We start from the raw sequence: 24,952 nt of genomic DNA, 5'->3' as shown, positions 1-24,952 counted from the left end.
TCTACTTTGGTTTCATCTGACCACATGACATTCTCCCAATCCTCTGCTGTATCATCCATGTGCTCTCTGGCAAACTTCAGACGGGCCTGGACATGCACTGGCTTCAGCAGCGGAACACGTCTGGCACTGCGGGATTTGATTCCCTGCCGTTGTAGTGTGTTACTGATGGTGACCTTTGTTACTTTGGTCCCAGCTCTCTGCAGGTCATTCACCAGGTCCCCCCGTGTGGTTCTGGGATCTTTGCTCACCGTTCTCATGATCATTTTGACCCCACGGGATGAGATCTTGCGTGGAGCCCCAGATCGAGGGAGATTATCAGTGGTCTTGTATGTCTTCCATTTTCTGATGATTGCTCCCACAGTTGATTTTTTCACACCAAGCTGCTTGCCTATTGTAGATTCACTCTTCCCAGTCTGGTGCAGGTCTACAATACTTTTCCTGGTGTCCTTCGAAAGCTCTTTGGTCTTGGCCATGGCGGAGTTTGGAGTCTGACTGTTTGAGGCTGTGGACAGGTGTCTTTTATACAGATGATGAGTTCAAACAGGTGCCATTCATACAGGTAACGAGTGGGGGACAGAAAAGCTTCTTACAGAAGACGTTACAGGTCTGTGAGAGCCAGAGATTTTCCTTGTTTGAGGTGACCAAATACTTATTTTCCACCCTGATTTACGAATAAATTCTTTACAAATCCTACCATGTGAATTCATGGATTTTTTTTTCACATTCTGTCTCTCACAGTTGAAGTGTACCTCTGGTGCAAATTACTGACCTCTGTCATCATTTTAAGTGGGGGAATTTGCACAATCGGTGGCTGACTAAATACTTTTTTGCCCCACTGTAACACTATAGATCAACTTACCTCAGAATATATAAAGCATATAAACAATTACAGCAATATGATGCAACAAACACAGCAGTACTACTAATCCAAAATACTCAAAGCTTCATAGAACTGAAACAAACATTTATTTTTAGCTCCATTCTGCTGCTGATACATACTTTATTTTTCTGAACATTAAACTTGTTGCTTCCTTTCATAGTGTGTAACTTGAAGGTCCTGAGTACTTTCTCCCACACTAGAAACACTGGAATGATACAATTATTTGAACATTACCTAATAAAACTGATTCAGGACAGACAATTAGTTATGTTAAACTTTTTTAGCAGTCCTTCACAAACAGGGAACAGTCTGTCTATTCTCTCCATCTGTCAGCTGCTGCTGGCTCTTCCTCCTCCTCTTCCTCACACACTGCTGAGTTTGTCCTGGTGGATCATCAGGGGTGCAAAGCCTCACAGATGATGTGCAGCAGTGGGTCCCTCAGTCTGTCCTCACTGGACACTTGCAGTTGTCACACATAGAAATCAAATGTGTGATAAGCTGCAGGATTCAAACACAAGTGTAACTTATAAACACATGTTCATACTTTTATTCCACAATCAGAGAGAAAGAAACAGAGAGCGAGTGCAGGACAGACAGACAGGTGAAAGTCTCAGGTGTACACACTGCTACAAACAGCACACGAGAAGGAGGATTTAGTGTTTGTGTTATTACGAGTGCTAAACAAGAAGAATTCCCAGATGGTACAGTGGACACGTATGACTCCTGTGATTAAAGCATCTTTCTTTCAGCTTAACGAGTGAACCGTCAGCTGACTGACATGACTGACTTTAATTATGCATAAAATCATCACATTCTCTGTAAGATTAAGCTCAGCTATTGAACGGCGAATATTTTGAAGTAAAGGCTTTAAAACCAAGTTAGTACAAACGTCACTAATGTCACATAACTTTCCCGACATGTGGCCAACAATAATGGTTTAATGTTCTTCATTATAAAAACATTTGCACATAAATAAGTGACATAATATTCAGTACTTACTTCTGAAAGTTTACTCTTCGTCCGCTTCCGCTGTTTTTTAAATTATCCACACCACCGCCGAGCTATGAAGTCTGGGATATGTTGGGCCATGAAGGCTACACCGACCCATCCTTAAAATTCAGGGAAATTAAGGACGCATTTGAGGGCCGCATGTAGAGCAGCCTTTGAATTGGGACAGTCTTCGTCGCGTCGCTGTGACATAATCGGCCTTAAAATGCGGCCTTTAAGGCTGCAGACCCCAAATCCAAAACAATTTTGCAAGTGTTTTGTATTTTGCATGTGTTTTGGATTTTGCACGTGTTTTGGATTTTGCACGTGTTTTGGATTTTGCACGTGTTTTGGAGCTTGCACGTGTTTTGGATTTTGCACGTGTTTTGTATATTGTACGTGTTTTGGATTTTGTAAGTGTTTTGTATTTTGTAAGTGTTTTGTATTTTGCACGTGTTTTGTATTTTGCATGTGTTTTGGATTTTGCACGTGTTTTGGATTTTGCACGTGTTTAGGATTTTGCACGTGTTTTGGATTTTGTAAGTGTTTTGGATTTTGTAAGTGTTTTGGAGTTTGCATGTGTTTTGGATTTTGTACGTGTTTTGTATTTTGTACGTGTTTTGTATTTTGTAAGTGTTTTGTATTTTGCACGTGTTTTGGATTTTGCACGTGTTTTGTATTTTGCACGTGTTTTGTATTTTGTACGTGTTTTGGAGCTTGCACGTGTTTTGGATTTTGCACGTGTTTTGGATTTTGTACGTGTTTTGGAGTTTGCATGTGTTTTGGATTTTGTACGTGTTTTGGAGTTTGTGCGTGCTATTTGGAATTTGTAAGTGTTTTGGAGTTTGTACGTGCTTTGTCTCTAGGGGCCACCGTAAATTCTGTTGCTAAAAATAACCTACTGCTAAATTGCCATGGACCACTGGTACAAGGTCAGTGCAGCATTAGACGTAGCACCAGGTTTTGGTGATGCATGATGTAATGCTATTTCAGCAAACTCGACATCACATCAAGAAGAATTCACAATTAAAATCTAACTGCAGGCTCTGACCTGAAGGGAGTGAGCACAATAACAGCTGTGCCAATAGCACCAATGCCTATGAATGCTGCACTAAAACTGAAACATATGCAAAAGTCACAGATACTCAATTCTTTATTACTGGTAATAACAAGTTGCTATTATGTTAATCCCTCATACCGTCACACTGCCACGAAGAACTGCTGCCATGTTCTACTTAAATCCCATAACACGCTCTTATGTATCTTTTAAATTGGATGAAATGTCAGAGACTACTATTTTTAAATTAATGCATTAAATATGTGGTTTATGTTTATGGATTATTACCACAAATGAATAAAACCTGACCAACCGCCCCCAACCTGTCCGGCTGAATAACCGCTGCTCATCTACCATCACAATAAACACCGGTGTACCACAAGGCTGTGTGATGAGCCCCTTCCTCTACTCCCTCTTCACCCACGACTGCAGACCTGCTGATGGTTCCAACACCATCATTAAGTTTGCAGATGATACCACGGTGATTGGCCTCATCAGTGACAACGATGAGGCCGCCTACACGGAGGAGGTGGATCGTCTGGCTGAGTGGTGCGACACAAACAACCTGCTGCTTAACACTGAGAAGACTAAGGAGCTCATCATGGACTACAGGAGGAATGCTGGCCCACATCCACCCATCCACATTAAGGGGACGGCTGTGGAGCGTGTGAGCAGCTTCAAGTTCCTGGGAGTCCACATCTCCGAGGATCTCATCTGGACGACCAACTGCTCCAAGCTGATCAAGAAGGCTCACCAGCGCCTCTTCTTCTTGAGGACTCTGAGGAAGAACCACCTGTCCTCAGACATCCTGGTGAACTTCTATCGCTGCACCATCGAGAGCATCCTGACCAACTGTATAACAGTCTGTTACGGGAACTGCTCTGCCTCGGAGCGGAAGGCGTTGCAGAGGGTCGTGAAAACTGCCCAGCGCATCACCGGAGCACCACTTCCTGCCATAAAGGACATCTACAGGAAGCGGTGTCTGAAAAGGGCTGGGAAAATCATCAGAGACCCCAGTCACCCATCACATGGAGTCTTCACCCTCCTGCCCTCTGGGAGGCGCTACAGGAGCCTCCGGACTAAGACCACCAGGTACCGGAACAGCTTCTTCCCCACAGCTGTCAGACTCCTGAACTCTGCCTCCTGACATCTGACCCACGTTAACACATGGACTGAACATACACACACCCACCATACACACACCCACAACCACCTACACACACAATGGACAACTGTACCCTCAAACACACAATAATAACATGGACTGAACTACCACTCACAACCACTAGCACTTTATATAGCCTCTGAAGAAATTATCCACATATCTCACTTATCTTAACTGCACTACTGTATAGCTCTGTGTAAATAATCATTCTGTACATACAATAATTTTTAATCCTACAACTGTTTATAACTTGCATAGTTCACATTTTTGTATAGCAGTATATCTCAGATTTCTGTATAGTTTTTCATATTTTTATCCTGTTCATAGCCTGTACATACTTATAGTTATAGAATATTCATAACATACTTCATACTGTGTACATTATAACATACCATAATAGACCCATTTCTGCAATATCTATATTATTGCTAATATATATTGTAATATATCTATATCATGGCTAAAGCATGGATCCATCATGGATGGATGCAAACTGCATTTCGTTGCCCTGTACCTGTGACATGTGCAATGACAATAAAGTTGAATTCTATTCTATTCTATTCTATTCTAAAAGCTGCTTCCTTTGGTCTTTTTCCTCTTTCACTTCCTCTTCTCTCTTGGGGATCCTTTAAAGGGTTTTTGTGGTTTTAGTCTTGCTCTTATTTCTGATTAGTTTATTCTCACTGGACACTTTATTAGTTACACCTTGCTGGTACTGGGTTGGACCACCTTTTATAATCAGGACTGATTTAATTCTTCTTGGCATAGATTCAACAAGGTCCCCAGAAATTTGCTTGTATAGCTGTGGTGTTTGAACAATGCTTAGCTGGAACAGACCAGGCCAAAAGGTGCCAAGAAACCCCCAAACAATTAAACCACCAGCAGCCTGAACTGTTCATACAACGCAGCATGGATACCTGCTTTAATGTTGTTTACACCACATTTTGACCATACCATCTGAATGCTGCAGCAGAAATTTAGTCTCATCAGATAGGACAACATTTTTCCAATCTTCTATTGTCTAATTTTGGTGAGACCGTGTGAATTATAGTCTGCATTATTGAATTAATCCAATTCCTCTAACTGATAGGAAGGGCACTTGGTGTGGTCTTCCGCTGGTTTAGTCCACCTGCATCAAGGTTAGACACGTTGTGCGTTCAGGGTATGTCACTATATTTTCTCTCTTTCTGTTGGAGACACCTGTGCTATACACTTCAAGAATTTTGTACATTTGAATGTTAGTGTGAAAATGTATGCAGAAGTAAATTAACCTGTTTTGACACATTGGCTGGAAAATCAGCTAGTGTGGTAAATTTCTGTTTTTTCCTGTTATTAGCGATGTGCAAAGTCTTCAGACAGCTTTCGATTTTAGCAGGTGCAGACTGTAATTTTCAGTGGGTGAAATGGTAAAAGCAGAAAGTGTAGATTGTCACTAATCAGAATTAGTTCACGAGTAAAAATTCAGTCTTGTCAAGTTTGTTTTTGTAGAAGCATCACCCTGCATCACAGCCGAATAACTGCAAATAGGCTGGGTGTGTCTGTGGCTGCAAAATGTCCCTAGAATGGTAGGTTTTCAATTTCAAGCGTCATACTGAACAACAATGAAGCTGCTGTCCCTGATATGGCTTTAAGTGTTTCTACTCAACTCACAAAATTCATTCATGAGAAAGACCCAGACAGAGAATATAAAAGCAGGGCACAAAGAAAGTGTCAAAAAGTGAGGAGCATGACAAAGAGGGAAGGAAGCAAGTCGGCCAAGGGAAGAAGCAGGTAGAGACAGACAGATAAAGACAGGGAACAGTGTGTGAGCTGAATAAAGAATTCTGTGATGTCGGGTAGTTTCATGCAACAGCCTTTTGATCGGCTGTCTTAGCGGACTTCACCCAAACTGACAACAGAAAATGGAAGCTAAGGCAGAGTTTTATTGGAGTTTATAAAGTGAAGTCATACACCTTCTGCCAGAGCTCTTTGATATGTAGTTGACATTTTTGACACCACTGAATGAAAAGATCCAAGGCTCTTTGCTTTGTGAATTTCTTCCATTGTCAAATTCACAAGGAAACTTTTGATGTGGTACAACAAAAGAATGTCAGGAACAGTGATGAAAACAGGGTTTAAAAAATTCAAATATCGTGAAGGATGTTTCTACAAATGTGCATATTTGTCCAATAACAAGCTGTGTGGATTATTGTTGTTATTCCTTTTTTAAGCGGTATTAAAGGAATACCTGTTAGCTAGACCTGAACCATTGCTAGCTACTGTTAATGTAAAAGTTTGTTAAGCCACAAAGACAGCAGTTTTTTCTTAATACAATAGGCACCTGACATGAGGGGTGAAGCAGGGTTATGTCTGCACATAACAAACAACTGAGGAAAAAAATTAAATAATATCTTTAGGTTTGTTATTAGCAGCCTGTTGCAAAAACACCTCATTTGTTCCCACTTCTTCTCAGTGGAAGGGTGGCTGTCAAGAAGCCATTCTTAAGGAAGGGAAACAGGGAGAAAAGACTGAGTTATGCCACATTACACGAGAACTGGACAGAAAATGCATCTAGCACTTTACTTAGTCCCTAAGGACCCCAAAGCACTTCACACTACATTCAGTCATCCACCCATTCACACACACATTCACACACTGGTGATGGAAAGCTACATTGTAGCCACAGCTGCCCTGGGGCGCACTGACAGAGGCAAGGCTGTTGGACACTGGTTCCACCGGGCCCTCTGACCACCATCAGTAGGCAACAGGTGACGGGTTCTAAAATGTGATGTCATCAGACTGCATGCCACCGATTGGCTGGTCAGTAGCGTCACTCCATGAGTCATGAGAGCGTCTCCTTTACGAAAATCAAAACTGCCACTTTTAAAACCTTAAAACTAGAAAAATGGCTACAAAAACAACGCCATGTTTCCAAGTCTAACAAAAGTTCATACCAAATATTGACTTTCAAGCTCATTAGAATTCCACATCTCTATTTTGCTTTATCTACTGTATTTCAATGAATCACTGCAACCATTTCTCGTTTTCCTAGCAAAATATAAAGAAATGAAAGGTGGCTCAAGACTTTTACACATTACTGTATGCACAGATTTTTTGTTTTTTTTTTAAGAAAACCTATTGAACTGAATGTTCAGCAAGAACAAACTGCATAAAATAACAAATTAATGGAAGAGAGAACCAGGCCTCAGCTCTCTACAGACAAGTTTTTAGTGTTTTCTGCAAATTCAAATGACTGAAATTAGAGCACTGGTTAAAGATTCACATTTCATATACAGATGTAGGGCTGCTCGATTATGGCAAAAATGATAATCACGATTATTTTCACTGAAATTGAGATCACGATTATTTGACGATATTTATTTAACCCTTTAAGACCTACTATAGAACCAAGTCCACCAGAGCTTATATTATTTTTATTTATTTTTTTTACATGCTGTAGTGCCATTTGTGGGAGCATTTCAAGTTGCTATACATCAATACAACTGTTATAGCTCATATTTTAATAATATGTATGCATTAAGTGCATAGTAATTACATAAATTGCAAAAAAGTGCAATAAACTACAAAAAAAATTGAAAATCGCTTTTGTTTTGTTTACATATATTTCTACTTGGAGAAATTTAAGAGGTTTATCCCTCAAAACTTTAAATACAATAAAGTTGCAAAAAAATAGTTTCCCACCACAGGAAATTTATTTTGAGTGTCTTCATAGTTTTATTTTGGAGATACAGCAATTTTTATATACTGCAGGAAAAACAAAAAACAATCCTATGATGCAAATTTGCAAAGAAAACAGCATGTGCATCATTTCACTGTGGGAAGTGTTACGAACAGCTGATAGGAACGGCAAAGCGTGTTTCTGGAATATTATGCTTTTGTTCCTGCAAGCGCTTTTTATGCAGTTTTTGCAAAGCTATATGTGGAACGAAACCGTGACCGAGGACAAGCTGATGGCATCAGATGTAAGTACAACTCCTCCGGTTTCATATGCAAAACAAATTATTGCGCTAGCTTACACGGTTCAGGTTCTACAGGGATTTAAAAATAGTTACGCAAAACGGAGCGTGCTGCTCTGACCGGCTTTAAAGGGTTAACAATGACTTTAAAAAAATAATATAAAATAGTGTGCAACACCACTGAAGTTTGTTTTTTTTTTTTTTAACTCTTTTCAACCAACGGCAGTCACTCTCCAAATAACTTCTGCTTAGCTTTCTGAGCTTCCCTCGGGTCCTCTTAATCAGCGGTCTCCAACCTTTTTTGCGCCACGGACGGTTTATGCCCGACAATATTTTCACGGACCGGCCTTTAAGGTGTCGCGGATAAATGAGGGAGGGGCTAATAATCGGCTCAGTCATTTTTAATGATCGTTGAAAGCCCAGATCGTAATCGTGATTAAAATTCGATTAATTGAGCAGCCCTATACAGATGGACATCTTCACTGCTCCAAGGAACAGTTTATTTTTTTAATTAAAAGTGTCTGATAGAGATTAATTCAAAGCTAGATGCTCCTGATGCCTCGAATGTTGAGTCATTAGCACAGCTTTCCAGTGTTAAATTTTTAAATCCAATTTGCACCCATGCCAACAGTTTACACTGGGTTATATTCAGTTAAAATGCATCTATCAGTGAACCTCTGGAAACCGTCAGTACACCACACTGAGATCACTCACTGTCACACGCAGCTGCACGCATGCACATTTACACGCAGCGGAGGAAAATAAACACTAACGACGCATAATCACACGAAAAAACAAAAGGTCCCTCTTTCTCTCCCTCTCCCCATTTTCATCCTTCGATCATTCATTACGACATATTCCCTCGTGCCTAATTGTCATCCGTCTTTTATTGCAAAGCTTTAAAAAGAAACAGCAGAATTCATTTCTATCATTTCGCCAATTAAATTACATGAAACGGCTCTTGTTTTAATCAAGGGTTAATTAACATGATACTAGAAAACATTACACAGCTCCATGACCACTAACAGACTGAAACCTGCACTTGTACGGTATGAGTGTGAGGATCAGCACCTGCGGGTGTCCACATGTAAATGTGTGCGGATGTATCCAAAGCGCAGCAGTGATGCGTAAATTACATTCCTACTGAGAGGTTTGCTTCTTATGTGCGACAACAAATCTTTTATACCCTGATATGCGAATGTGACACACACACTGTCTGCTCTCTGCCCTGATCTGCTAATCTCTCCTCTCTTCAATCACAGTCTCCCTTCTTCTTTCTGAATTGCTTCTTCCCCTCCTCGGTCTGATTTCTTTCTCTGCCCTCACTATGTCTTTGGCCTCATCTCATGACTATACAGGTGCACAACCCACTAAAAACCAATTCTGAAGGCAGGCTGCTTTGAGTCACTCAAACGTTTTACCATGAGATTTTTTTTTCTCCAATTTCTCTCAGTCTAAAACACAGGCATGTTGGGCTTTAACCCACAGCTGGGGTGTGAAGTGCGACACTGCAGGGCCTCCATGCACTGATAAGCCACAACATAAAAATCACTGAAACCTTTTTATAGTTGATCATGTTGTTACAAAGCAATGTTCTGCTTTGAAAGCTTGGGTCCTGGTGTTACCAGCGCCATGCAGCACCCAACTAAACCTGACTGCAGACCATGCACGCCTCTCACAACATCCTGGTGCTGGATATCAAAGGATACCACTGTCAGTGTTGTTCTCTAGTGGGAGGTACACAATATTGGGCAGGTGGTTACAATGCTGTGCTTGACAGGTATACATCACGCTGTTAATCTCTGAAAAATGCAAGCAGCTGGATTCATGGGAAGAAAAGAAAGCAGCAGAGAGCGAGAGATGACAAGATAGAGTCATAAGTGAATGGAGAGATGATAAGAAAGGAGAAAGAGTATTTAGACCTGTGGGGACAGATCTGGACAAAAGATGTATGGAAGTCAAAGCATTGTGTGTAAGAAATTAACTAAATTAGCCATAAATACATATATATAAGCCCTTCATCCAACAGAGATGATGTCAGGCCACAGAAAACCTCAGAATACAAACACATTTACTGACAGTCAAACACACACACAAAACACACACACATATATAGATGCACCCACGCAATCACATAGCCATTCACATAAACACATGCGCCTGCGCCACATATCACCCCAGCTGCTATGCTGGATTCATCCAAATATGTCTGGGGATATTTCCATGGCAACAGCAGGCAGAAGGGGTGCAGACTCATGCGGGATGATCTCTAGAGAGACTCTGCTTTTTGACTTTTTGATTCAAACTATTCACTTTCAATTCATTCAGCAGTATATGAGTCTCTTCAGCAGAGTCAGAGAGTCTGCCTCTTATGGAAATACAGACAAACCAGCACTGGTTACACGTTGGCTGACACAGTAATTCCCTGCAGCACCGCAAGCCTTCAAAAATTTCCATCTACTGGTTTTAAACACATTTTGTAGTTGAAGCATTTGCATTTTTTACTTTCTAACCAATGTTCTCTATCTGTTTTAATACATTTACTTTGTGAGAAATAATGTGCACATTGTTACTAACACTTCCCTGAAATGCGGCGTAACAGGTAACTGAGAAGCAGTGCTTGAGCAGGAGACATATCAAAGTATAATAGCCGACCATAAAATGCAGAAAATCTCACTAAAGTGGCGGCTGAAACTGATTTATCTCTCGCTGTCACTAAAAAGACTTCATCAGACTTCATAAAGAAGATGGTGTTTCACTTGAAGACAAATAGGAGGCTACTAAGTTGACAGAGAGAAAAACTGATGCTATGACAGAACCTGCATTTATGTTATTGCACTGAGTGTGCGGGGGTATCTACGTGTCCCGTGTGGATATAGATATTTATCTCAGCCCAGCTATTCATTAATGGGCTTGTAGCCCTCTGGCACCATAAGGAATTATAGAAGAGAAGCAATAAACATATTCAGATGCAGGAAGGAGAATCTCTGGGTCTACATTATGCTGCCTATGGTGTATGTGTGTAAGACATTAGTTTTCTTGCGATGTGATAGTGAGCCCCAGGACCTGATTTGGGTGTTAAGATTATTTCAAGAGGGAAGAAGATAAAAAATATAAAATCAGAAAAGCACTTAAACAAAGCAACCATTGAGGGTTCATAAAATCGGCAAAATCTAAATTTCAAGTTGTTGCAAAACTACAGAACTGAGGAGTTTGTAACAAATACAATGTTACGTGCAACACTGTTACACTGTTAATGTAGGAGCCGAGCCTAGATGTAGAATAGTCTTAAAATGTGAAGGGCACAGTGAGGGATAAATTACAGACCACCAATTTACTCAGATTAAATGCTTGTATTTCATGTGGCACTTGGCTTATTTAAACAGTATAAATATGGACCCTGGAGATCCAGAGATCTTGTGGTATTCCATGCTCATTTGCCCACCATAAACCTGCTTTATCATCATCTTTGTGATTCTGCGGTAATCTAATTATCCTGCATTATACACCTGTCTCCCCAACTGGATTAATCAGAAGCTCCTTTCACAGACCTCCAGTTAGCAGGGCGCCCACCCGTGACCATCTCCAATTTACAACTACAGTTCATTTATGATAGTGATTCCTAAGGAAAGCTGGTTTTTAATTAATTGACCAAATCAAAACAGACTGGCTGATTTTTAGTCCTCATAACTTCTGCTGAGTGAAGAATAACTCTTCTGTTTTCGTTACTAAAACGGAGATGACGACGATGTAATTGTGACACCATAGTGATGTCCCACAGCTGACTTTTTTCCTACACTTCATTATGCATTGCAATTGATGGGTCTCATTCACTAATGTGGAAAGAAATTTGTTTTTTGTACATAAAATAACTGCAAATTTGTGACATGTGCACACCAGATGATTTTCTTCTTACCACCATTTGTATGTCAGTGAATCAAGTCCAAACAAAAGAATCAAAGAAAACTTAAACAGATGAGGAAAAAAGAACGCAATGCAGGAAAAAAACAACAGAATCTCTTCAGTTACTGGACAAACATCAGTAAGCAGGTATTTGTCAAAACCTTATAGTCACAATCACAACATCCCGCTAGGATTAATGGGTCATTTTCATTGTTATTTAATGCACTAGTAACAAGGTGGTTTAATTCAGGCCTTTTTCGTGAATCAGCTTGACTTTATCATTTGTGAATACTCATGATATCCAGCAGAGTGTGACCAAATTCAGGCAAGGAAACATGGATCAATCACAAATTTGTATGTAAAACGTTCACATGCACAGTTTGTGAATGAGGCCTTTTGTCACTGTTAATTTTATTTTTTCCCCTGGAGGTTCTGTTGAAATTATCCATTAAACTCTTTATATCATACATAGTCAGACCTAACAAAGAACTTCTCCCCTGACAGTGCATCAAAGTTACGACTGATTAAGTCCTTTAATTCTGTGAGGACAGAAAATGTCTGCCTACTTCATGATCGTTCTCTCTCTCTCACTTCAATCTCTAATTGCAGACTGAGTACAGTAGACTTTACCTCATATAGACAGCGATGATGATGATGATGTTGATGAGGAGGATAATGATGATGATGAGTAAGATGGTAATGAGCATCAAGGTGGTGATGACAACAAATATGATGCAGGGCATGATGATTTAGTGAAACAGCAGAGATCACTGGGGGGAAAAGTAGAACAGAATTGGAACCAGTCACACTTGTGCCATTTTAAAGGCAATCCCATCATGTTGTTTCCAGTATATGCAAAAAGCTATTGTTTTTCCTCTTCGCATGCTGGCTGGCATAGGTGCTAAAATCATTATTCATCTTATGTTAATCAACAGTTGGCATGGCAACCGTAACTCGAGAGGCTTAGAAGCAACTTTCATACAGACGTATGTAGCCACACACACACACACACACACACGCACACACACACACATATATACACAGATGTAGGTAAAAACTGTTGATTTGGAAAGTTTTTCTTTCTGCATATCAATTCATCCACACAGAAATGGAGCTTTATGTGAAAACGACCTCATATAACCAAATGTTAGTGCATACTCTACCACGACAATGTCTCTAGTTGTAATACTGAGTGTTTATCACCACTCCTGATGCAAAAAATGTAGCTTTTCCATAAACTGGCTTTTTGAGTTTGTCCGTTCATTCATTATTAACTGTGGATATTATTTTATTTAAAAATTAAGGCAGCTTTTCTAAGGAATACCTCAAACAAGACTTAGAAAATGATTGTTACATTATCTAATCATTTCCTGCAGCCTTCACCCCCGTCTGTGGCAGAGACAGATCTCCATTTATGAAATGCATCAGTTTTTATTTCAGTTTCTAGAATTTTATAACGAAGTCTTTATCTGTCCAACTCAGCTCAGCCGTTTACAGCAATTGGTGTGTCCATTAAGCTTATGTTTGCAAAAGACACATTCATTTATTATTATTATTATCATTATTAATATTATTATTATAGATATATCCAACAAATACAGTTCAATCAGTCACAACCAGCTGGGGATGTGTGCAGCACTGCTAGTCAAAAACCAGCTACTTTGAAGCACAGACTGGGCTTTGAAGTCTATTCATCAGCAGCATGGACATTTTATGCAAAAAAACAAAAACAAAAAACAGAGCAGAGACTAGCTGAAAGTATATATTTACCAGATGGGTTCTTATTAAATGTTCATAAGTGTGGCTATAATGGTTGTTATTGACACTTACATTTCTGATTATTTTTTTTAGTTTCAGTTACATCAGTCAGTTGACCTCCAAACATGCAAAAACCATCTCAAAACCATCCAACAGTGCAACATGAAATCACTAAATGTCTTCTTTTACCAGCAGACGAAACAAATTCATGAAAAACAGACTTTAAGCATTTTTCCAGAAAGAAGTGCTTAAAATATTATTTTTAACAAAATGTTTAAATAAACATTGATCCAGTTATCGACTGATCAACTAAATAGCTGTGTCTGCAATTCTCAAAGACTGAGAGGGTTAGTTTAGAGAAGAGCACTAAGCCACAGCATCTGCCTTGTAAGGACAGATTTTTTTCATTATTTTCCAGCTAATGTTTTTTAATTGATTTAATAACACTGCAATCTGCAAACCCATTGGCTACTCTGCTGACTGAAAACAGATACTTTTTTAAGCCTTCCTGTAGTTCTTTCACAAATTCCTCATCAGTCTACTGGTTAGTTTGTGAATGCAAATAAACCTAAAAGGCCTATGAAAAACAATATCACTCTCATTTGAGCTTGCATTGTGGCCTAAGGCTTTTATTTTCATACAAACCGCACAAATTGAAACCTCCAGTACCAAAAACACAGAGGAGTTGCATGTTATAGAGTACATATTTAGCCCCACTAACCTGCCGATGAGAAGAAACTCTCCAACCAGTCCCTGGCGCCTCATAGCCATGAGGATATTTCGGACAGTCATGCCTTCACAGAAACATGCCACTACTCTGGCCTTAGGCAGATGGGCCCTCAGTCTCTCCAGCAGCCGATCAAAGCTCTGCTCTCCGGCATTGCTCCAGATTTTCCCTGTCACACAAATCGAAACACAGTTCTGTGATTCTCATGTGGTACTCACAATGTAAGCATTTTAGAAGAAATTAAAAAATGAACAACACAATGACTTACAATCTCACCTTCTTTAAAAAAATACTATTCCTGTTTATTTAGAATTAAGCTGTACTTTAAAGTAATTTTAACTTTTGTTTAACAGGCTATTTGTGTTGACAGCATTAGGTGTACGACACAGTAGAGATGGTAATGCCCTTCCTAATGCTAAGCAGCACTTTATGTGGGTAATGCACTTCTGCTCTATTGCTTTTGAATCAGTACTAAACTATTTACTAACTAAAATTCCAGCAAGCCTTTTCCGATCTAAGGCAAGGCAAGTTTATTTGTATAGCACAATTCAACAACAAGGTGATTCAAAGTGCTTTACAGAGACATTAGAAACAAGAACAAATAAAAAGCATGATTTAAAATTGATTAAAACAAGCAAATAACCTAACTAACTAATTAACAAACAAACAAACAAACAAACAACAGTATATAAAATCAAAACAGATAAAATCAGAACAGTAGATAAAATCAGTAGTTAAATGTAAGTTTTGAAATTTAAGCTTAAAGTGTGGATTTGGTGTTTTATTCAAATGCAGCTGAGAACAGGTGAGTCTTCAACCTGGATTTAAATAAACTGAGTGTTTCAGCTGATCTGAGGCTTTCTGGGAGTTTGTTCCAGATATAAGGAGCATAAAAGCTGAATGCAGCTTCTCCGTGTCTGGTTCTGACTCTGGGAACTGATAAAAGACCGGATCCAGATGACCTGAGGGATCTGGATGGTTCATACTGGGTCAGGAGGTCACTGATGTATTTTGGTCCTAAACCATTCAGAGCTTTATAGGCCAGCATCAGAACTTTAAAGTCTATCCTCTGAAGGACAGGCAGCCAGTGTAAGAACCTCAGAGCTGGACTGATGTGGTCCACTTTTTTGGTCTTAGTGAGGACTCGAGCAGCAGAGTTCTGAATGAGCTGTAGTTGTCTGACTGATTTTTTAGGTAGACCTGTAAAGATGCTGTTACAGTAATCAAGCCTACTAAAGATGAATGCATGGACTAGTTTTTCCAGGTCCTGTTGAGACATCAGATCTTTTATCCTTGATATATTCTTGAGGTGATAGTAAGCTGACTTTGTTATTGTCTTAATGTGTTTTTCTAAGTTTAGGTCTGCATCCATCACTACACCCAAATTTCTCGCCTGGTTTGTGGTTTTTAGATGTATAGATTGAAGTTCTCTGGTGACCTGTAATCGTTTTTCTTTGGCGCCAAGGACTATTACCTCAGTTTTGTTTTTGTTTAGCTGGAGAAAATTGTGGCACAACCAGTCATTGATTTCCTCAATGCATTTACCAAGAGCCTGTACAGGGCCTCGGTCTCCTGGTGACATTGTGATATATATTTGTGTGTCATCTGCATAGCTGTGATAGTTTATTTTGTTGTTGTTTATAATCTGTGCCAGATTATATCTAATATATTTTAAACAATGTTTATGACTCATACAGTTGACTTCACTGTGGTTTTTTTGACCTGCGTCTCTTACCAGAGTGGGCGATACAGATGCCCTCCTTGGCTGCCATGTCCTTGAACGCCCCCATCCCACTTTCACCATAGTTCCCTAGAAACACACAAAAAAGGTGACATTTTTAATTAGTTCAGTTTTGAGGCAGAATTACTTAACTTTTTCAAAAGGAGAGGAAAATGTCTCTGTGTCGACAGATGGAAGCACATAGAGAGATAGATGAACTACTCCACACAGGAACTTGGGAAAATGTCAGGAGAATCAAGTCTAGACATTGCCCAAAGTTGCCCTTTCTCACATTTATCTCACAGCAGTTGAGAGTCCACTTCTGATAGTTTCTCTCTACTGGAAATCCAAGTGAAATAATGGGTTGCATGGACAGAGTAAGCCATCACACAGATTTTGTGGTAGGGAATTGGCAGATCAATGATGATTAAAGATCACTTAATATCGGATTCAATAGCAGAAAGACAGAGTTTGGCACCTTTCAGACCTGATGTTGCTGAGCTGGCCATTTCATTCCCTCCGTTTAAAAATGTACCAGACTATTGATTTTTCCCACTCATTAAGTTTTTCCTGTCTATCCGATGGGTTTATTTTGGGCTTTTTAGACTAATAATGGCATCACTGGTGCCCTGTTCCAGTCTGAGGTCCAGTCCAGTGGTACTGAATAGACTGAAACATTGATTTAGGTCAGGCAATCATGGGGGCTAGTCAATAGCAACGGTTTCCCAAGGAACTGCCTGTATACTCTCACCATATGAGGCCGGGCATTGTTGTGCACCAGGAGGAACCCTGGACCTGCTACACCACCATAGGGTCTGACGATGGATCTAGGCATTTCATCCCAATACCTAATGGTAGCCAGGGTAGCGTTGCCTAGCTAGAAAAGGTTTTGTGCGTCCCTCCATGGATATGCCTCCCCAGACCATCACTGATATACCATCAATGCTGAACGGTGTTACGCTCTCCACGACTTCTCCCTGGCTCAGGGTGAACCTCCTCTCATCTTTGAAAAGCACAGGGCACCAGCGGTGGACCTGCCATTTCTGGTATTCTATGCAAATGGTAATCAAACTCCACAGTGCCAGTCAGTGAGTACAGGGCTCCCTAAAGGATGAAGTCCGTTTCTGATTCGTTGGTCAAAGACATTTTGTTGTACTACCTGTGCAACCTCTGTAGCGTCCAGGTATTGCCTTGTGATACCAGTAGTGACACTGACTCTAGCTAAAAGCTAAAACTAGTGATAAACCAGTCCAAAAAGAGGTGCAGGGGAAAAAACATCTGTGGCCTCCAGCTGTAACACCTTTTCTGTTTTAGGGGTTGTCTCACCGTTGCCCCTCTAGTGTACCTGCTCTTAATTTCATTAACACCAACAGCTGAAAGTAATTATCCCTCCTTCTTAACTGACCAGATAAATATTGCATTAGTTTAACTGGCCTGATGCTACATCCTGATTAAAAACAGTTTCACTTTTGTCATTCACAACTTGATTGTCGCATTTAAAATCCACTGTGGTGGTGTACAAAGTCAAAATCACAACAATTGCCTTTGTCCAACAAATTGTGGACTTAACTGTAGACAGATAGATGCCTGTATGCTGAAATTTGTGTCAGAGAAAGCATCTCCCCACTGTGGAACCCCTTTCTTTGCCAGAGAAAGTGGGTGACCTGGAATTTATGCTAATGAAGGGTTGTACACACTGGCAAAGAACATGATAGGATTCCCCTCTCTAATTTTTCCTCCTCTTCCCTCTTATCTCCTTCCCTTCTCAATGTTGATTGAAGAAAAGATCAAACCCCCCCTCTTTTTATCTAATGTTTGTTTCTTCCGGTGTGTTTGTAACAGAATGCAACCTAATTACGCATCGTTGATCTGTGCAGCACATAAATTGATGAGGAGGAAAAAAGAAGAGGTCAAGGGAGAAATGAGGAAGAGAAAAATTATACAGAAATTAGAAGCGGTCCCACAGTCCCAGACCACTGTGGATCTTGCGCTGTGTGTGTGTGTGTGTGTGTGTGTGTTTCTGTCTACAGTCAGGCCAGTCAGTGTGGTGGAGTGAAGTGTAAAGTCCTGTAATTAGTGTCTCAGTGAGAGGAGTGGGAGACAGATGGTGCAGACCATCCTTTGACACACACACAGACACACGCACGCACGCATGCACGCACACACACACACACACACACACGCACAAACACACACAGCTACCATCATCAAAATCGATAAAGCTTGTAACCTACTTCACTCAGGACTCAACAGGGATTTCTGTGTGAGACATCTCGCCCTCTCTCACTTTTTCTCTTTCAGTAAAGTTGCCGTGGTTCTCTTTAGCGCTCTTTTTCTGCCTCTCACTCTCTCGGTTCTACTCAACAATGCTAACACACTGTCAAACAAACACACTTTTGCTCCCACCATTCCTAAACAAAAGCCAGCCCACACGCTTAAAAGGGCTGCAACTGGTAGCAGTCTTCTCTTCCTCTGTACTGGTTCATTTGTCTGTCAGGGAAACTTTCTGGCCATCACTGGCATGCATTTTGATTCCAAGCCTAGCATCACTTCTGATGGAGTGATGGAGCTTATGTTTGATAGCAGCAACACAAATTTGGACAGAGGCAACAAAAAATTGTATAGTGCAAAAAAAAAATTTGTGTTAACTGTCAACAGTTCAGTAACATGATCGGGTATTAAAATGCATCTTAGAGAGGCAGGGTTTCTCAGATGTAAAGATGGGCAGAGGATCATCAATCTGCAAACAGCTGTGCCTACTGTGAATAATAATCTTCAATATAAATAAGATAAGATAAGATAACCTTTATTAGTCCCACACGTGGGAAATTTGTTTTGTCACAGCAGGAAGTGGACAGTGCAAAAGTTATGAGGCAAAAATTAGAATACAATAAGAATAAATACAGTACACAACTGTACAGAATAGAATAAAATAAAATACTATATACAGTAGTAGTAAATCTGTACAAACTTATAATATCTCATCATCTACAGCATATAATATCATCAAAAGATTCCAGGAATCTGAAGAAATCTCTGTGCACAAGGGACAAACCCCCTCAAAATCCATATTTAATGCTCATAATCTTTGGGCCCTCGGGCACCACTGCATTAAAAACAGGGATGATTCTGTTATGGAACATTCCAGAAATCATTGTCTGAACACAATTCACTGTGGCATCCACACTCCAGGTTAAAGCTCTATAATGCAAAGAAGAAACCACATGTGAACATGAACCAGGAACACTGGTGTTTTCTCAGAACCAAAGCTCATTTAAAATCGACCTAGGAAAACGGAAAAGCTGTTCTCATCAGGAATCTGGGTCTGCAGGTCTGCCTGTGGTCAGTGGAAATGTTATGCATCTTTTTCCTCATACACAGCTTCATTTTGTTGCATACATAACAATCATTAATTCCCATTAAAAGCATAACAATAGGTCAGACATGTCTCCCCTATAATAATGACCATGCAGTTAGTCCCTCTAGCGCCTGGTCTGAAGGATGTTTGGCAAACTACTATCTGTCTTAACAGAAGCCATTAAATTGATTCCCCGAACATGAGTTCTGAAACCTGAGGACAAGCCAATTTGAGGAGATGCAGTCTTGTGACCCCATGCTCATTAAACCACAAGCCATTGTTGTTGTTTGGGGACCCATCCAGAAACTGTCCTTCTTTGAATCTTCACCCTTAGGCAACACTTTTTTTCCCTTCTTGTCCATTCATTAAACCTTTCTCTACGCTGCCCTTTCTAACCCCTCCTACTTTCATCTTCCTCAATCCTAAAAAGGCACAGGAGTTAAATAGACAAGGACCATGTTTTGTCCCAGAGTCTGAGTGTGAGACACAATGGCAGAAAGGAGGACGACGAGAACAGAGAGGAAGACAAAACGCAGAGGATGAGAGGCAGAGGGAGAATCTGCAGTGCTAGGATCAAATGAGTCAATAAAGACCAACAGGAGAAAGAAATGAGAAAAGACAAAACGGTAGTGTGGAGGGAAAGTTGACATCTTGATTTATTAAAACATTGATCAACTTCTGTTTCAGCGTGCTGGGGTGACACATGTCAAATATCATGCCAATAAATCCCATTCAGCTGAATTGGATTGAGGTGAACAGAGGAACACAGAGAGAAATGGGGGAGGAAGGCCACAGAGAGAGAGTGAAACAAAGAAATGGTAAACTCGGTGTGGTGGAGGATGATAATGATGATTCTGGCTGATTAAAGTCACACAATGAACAGTAAGTGAGTTGTTGGACTCGCAACCTATTGTGATCATCGCGTGAGACCGTGTGGTAGAAACACATGTGATGGTGCATTAGGAAAATGCTGACGGTAAAGAGAGGGTCCCTTTCCCTCCACAGCATTTAGTGATGCAGATAAGTATACTCAGCTACAAGCAGGTCTCTCCATGGTGCTCTACAAAGGCTTCATTCCAAGAACTGTCAGTGTTTCTGCCACTGTCCCACAGACATCACCTAAATTAAAAGGTCATTTATGATTTTTTTTTTTTTTTATATATGCTCCATGCAACTGACCTTTCAATTCTCTTGATGCTATTTTATCAAATGTCTTGGAACACGATATATCTGAGGTGTTACGTTACAGTTCCTGCCATAATTCACCTTCAGCGTCTGTGGTTAAAGTGACCAAAGGAAGGCTATATAATGATATTCTACTTATTCTCTGTTAATAGTAGTGGCCTATGTGATACATTTAAATCGACCTTTGATAAGGTACTGTGACGTTTGAAGTTTGAGGATTAGACATTGACATATTCACGAAAGAACAAGCACCCATTAAAACTGAGTTACAGAGAGAACCTGTTACTTTGCATTAAAGGTTGTGAGAAAGTGCTTGGCTCGAGAGTTCTTACGTCCATCTCAGGCATTGATTTTAGCATTCACAGCTGAAAAAATATTCTGTCAGGCCCAGACAGTCTGCGTTACACAACCAAGAAACAGTAATAACGTCAACATATTGCATGCATGTACCTTATATCCTCCTGGTGAAAAAAAAATACAGTATTTCATTACTTCAGTGTAATGACTTTGCTGATATTCCATGTATTCCAGTATCTTGCATATCACTTTCCCCCGTCTTTTGCCTCCAGATGCAAAATTTTAATGCAGAGAATTAATGAGTCTCTGTAACACCCCCCACCACCAGCAGCAGCAGAAGCAGCAGCAGCAGCACCACCACCACTACCAATCTTGTTCCGAATCTTCAGCTCCTGTACGCTCTCTTATCTACTGCAAGCACTCCACATCCTAATACACACACAGACACACCTTGTACTCTGTCTTCTATCGTTTTCTGGCATTATTATCATCGGTTCCCTGCATTCTCTCTTCTCTCCTTGTTCCCCATTCCCAATTTATCTTGGTCCTTTTAAAAAAAATAATAAATAAAAAAAATAATCCTTCATTTCCCTTATTTTTTCCTACAGTTCTCTCCCCACCCCCACCTTATATGTCCTCTCCCTTCAGTCTCCACTTCTTTTCCATCCATTACATTTCATCTTAATTCATTCTCTCTGTCACACTAATTGTTTTTGTCATGTTTTGCATTTGACAAGGCAGAATCTGACCTTGAAAACCTGTTTCAAGGTTAAGCTGAGTCTTTGTAATTGAAAAGACCACTATTTTCTGCACATTTAAGCTAATACAAATACTCTAAGGCATACATTTCTGTAGAAATGTTGATAATATCGTGCACATTTCTCATGTGCTGCTAGAAGTGTCAGGACTCTGGTGGTGTCATGCATCGTATGGCACCAGGATGCCAGAAGAAAATCTTTTGGGTCCTGTGGAACACGCAGTCGAGCTTCTGTGAAGTGGGTTTATTACAGTCCATTCAGTAGATTCTAGATAAATCCAGGGTGTAGGCAGTTTGAAGGTTTTATAAATGTTTTGCTGGAATTTTGTTGGATTCCCTGCCTTGTGCTTAAGAGTGGAGACACACACTGTCCTGCTGGAGAAGACCATTGCCATCAGAGGCTCTTGTATAGTCTGCCAAGTTGTACACACCTAAATAATGTCCATGTGAATGTCAGGACCTAAGGCTTCTGCACAAAACAGTGCTTAGACAGTAATTTCCTACTTTATGTTCCTCAATCATCCATACACAGCCAAACAAGCACTTTTTTCTATGTTTTAGTGCTTTTTGACTTGCACAAGGATATTAAGCATGCAGAACAGCCAGGGATCCAACCAACAGTGGTTTTAATGTTGTAGCTGTTCTGTATACATGCTGTTATAACATTATAGGTAAGCCCACAGGCACACTCTTATTACAAAGAAAACAAAAATGTCACACATATGCACTATATTGTTCTAAATATGTGACCTGATCTTTCTGTAGCTCTTCATTTAAATAAACAAATTCAGACAAGATTTATAAATATGTCTCAACATCTGTGAACAAATCCCTTTCTCAGTTTCACCGGAGGAGAATTAAAGCAAATAAGGATTTAATTTCACAACGTTTTACTAGAATCAATCCATGTTACCAGGGTTCAGTGAGTCATATGCTCACTCACGCTCAATCAGTTTTAACTAAACATTTATTATCGCACAGCTCTACAGTGAAAGCGTTTGTGAGAGAAATTTATAGTGTATGAAAATCATTTGGGTGCACTAGCGCAAATTACTTCGTGCTGACTTGTGGCACTCTTATTAGCAAATCTCAGGGTACAAAACACTCAGCAGCCTTATTTCTTCAAATGAACAGATCTGCTGTTTCTCACATACACACATAAACTTTTTTCTCTTATACACACAAACCTATATGCATATACACATATATACTCTTAGATAATTGCACACCACTAACACACACACCTACGCGCACACACACAGACTCATTACACCTAAATTCAAAAGCTCTTGCAGCAGCTGGAGGCAAAGCCAGAGGCCCGGATCAACAGTCCTTGATATGTGTTTGTGTGTGTGCTTATCGCTCTTTATCGTACACTTTCAGGTTCAATAGCTGTTCTCTCAACGGGCACAGAGGTACTCATTGTCCTGCAGTTCAGGTAGCTGTTGCACTATCTTCAGCATCTTCCACCAGTGAACCAAGTGACTCAACTCACCGATAACTTCAGGGTGAGAGAGTGAATGAATGAGTCACGCAAATCCTGCAAGTACTCTCTCTGTCTGTACTACACAATCCTCCTCCGGGTTTTCACATGCTTTTCCCTTGTTGTTTTCCATTGAGGATGGAGGCATTTATTTTGAGAGTTCGATCTCTAGCATAATTTTTAGTTCTCACGACCCTTTTGTCCCCCAGTCATCACCTTCTGATCTACTCTCCATCAGCTTCTTGGCATAGAGGTAGCTTTAACCCATCTACAGTAATTCCATTTTAACGCATTTCCTTTCATAAGCCGAAACCTCATCTCTGTAATAACCACTTCTCCTTCGCTCTCTGCTGCAGCGTTGCTACGCCGTGGCTGATCTCGTCAGTTGTATTTGCAACTCCCCTCTTCCTTCACATCCTTGTGCTCATAAGACTCCTTGCCTTGTTTCAAAGACAATTTTACCTCTTTTTCTTTTTAGCTGGAATTTATGAGAAAGTTCTGGTTTTTTGTTATTTTTTTATTGAGGCATCACAGATTTCAGATGTCTTTCAGCTTGGACATGGCTGCGTTCGAAGGTATTTCAGGCAAATAAATATAAAGAGGAGCCAAGAACACAGTATAATGAGGCAAACACAGAGAAAAAGAGAGAAAAGGACAAAAGAAAAACATAAGAGTCCGCGTGGGTGACCGTACCTTCTGTGTGTATTGCAGACACGTAGCTCCAGTTGTATCTCTTGACAATGTCCACCATAGCTCTTGCCTGCTGGGCATCTGAAGGCACCACCCGCATAAAGTATTTGTAAAGGCTCTGGAACAACAGAAACAAAAGGAGCGTCAAGCTGTGTTTTGCAGGAGCATGCAGGGCATTCAACTCGGTGAGTAATGAATAACTTCGCATAATTAAAAGTGGCAGTAATAGATTTTCTCTGTAATTGATTCTTATATAATATTTATTTGTATGCAACTGTAGAGCTTCAGTAGCATTCGTCTACAAGGAACAGAGCTCACCTTATCGCTGAGGTCCATACTGGTGGCAGAGTAGGCAATCTGTGGTATGTTGAATAGCTGTAGCAGGTTCTGGACCTGGATGGCCACTGAGCTTGAGCCAGGTCCAATTAAACCCACAATAGGTTTCTTCCCTCGCATTGGAGTGGCAGAGGGGTCTGAGCACTTTAGCGTCCCTCCTCCGCCTCCCCAAGAAGTTCCGCCGCCCCACTCCTCGGCCTCATCAGAGGAGACCAGCGAGTCGCGTATGAACTCGATGCTCTGCTCCAGAGCCACAGCCGAGTGCCAGCAGGAGTCCCTGATCTCACAGCCCAGGCTGATGTTGGGAAGGATGTGCGGGTCAGCATTAATGCGGTCCAGTGTATGCATCATGGCCTCCACCCTTTGGATGCCATACTGCTCTCGCACCGCACCACATTTGCGTTCATGCACCTGATTAGACAACACAAAGGAGATAGGAATCAAGCCAAAGTGAAGTGACATTTAGATTATTATAAATGGTTATTTTTACCCATATGAATGCAAGAGACCGTGCTTTTTAATACACAGGTGCTTCACTGTTGGAATAATATTGGTTTTGTATTCACATAGCTGCCTTGTTCTGATTTTTCCTGTTTGCAATTATCCTTAATGAGATGGAAAAAGCTTAAATGTCAGTGGGTGACTTCTGGTTCCCGGGGCAGCTAATGGAACTTAAATGTCGACGGACTCACA

At 40.4% G+C, this 24,952-nt stretch overlaps 1 protein-coding gene across 2 annotated transcripts in view; it reads right to left on the bottom strand.

The window, feature by feature from the left end:
* Nucleotides 1-24,952, bottom strand: part of grm5b (glutamate receptor, metabotropic 5b) — a 93,054-nt gene that overhangs the window by 56,677 nt on the left and 11,425 nt on the right. For both annotated transcript variants that reach the window (XM_076892389.1, XM_076892390.1), the window contains exons 3-6: nt 24,242-24,670; nt 23,927-24,041; nt 16,169-16,243; nt 14,428-14,602 (exon numbers count right to left, since the gene is read on the bottom strand). In XM_076892389.1, coding sequence (XP_076748504.1) covers nt 14,428-14,602; nt 16,169-16,243; nt 23,927-24,041; nt 24,242-24,670 — 794 coding nt within the window. The remainder of the gene's footprint in view (nt 1-14,427; nt 14,603-16,168; nt 16,244-23,926; nt 24,042-24,241; nt 24,671-24,952) is intronic.

Source organism: Maylandia zebra, linkage group LG14 (assembly GCF_041146795.1).
Source record: "Maylandia zebra isolate NMK-2024a linkage group LG14, Mzebra_GT3a, whole genome shotgun sequence".
NCBI lineage: Eukaryota > Metazoa > Chordata > Actinopteri > Cichliformes > Cichlidae > Maylandia > Maylandia zebra.
This window is presented reverse-complemented; position numbering and strand designations above follow the sequence as displayed.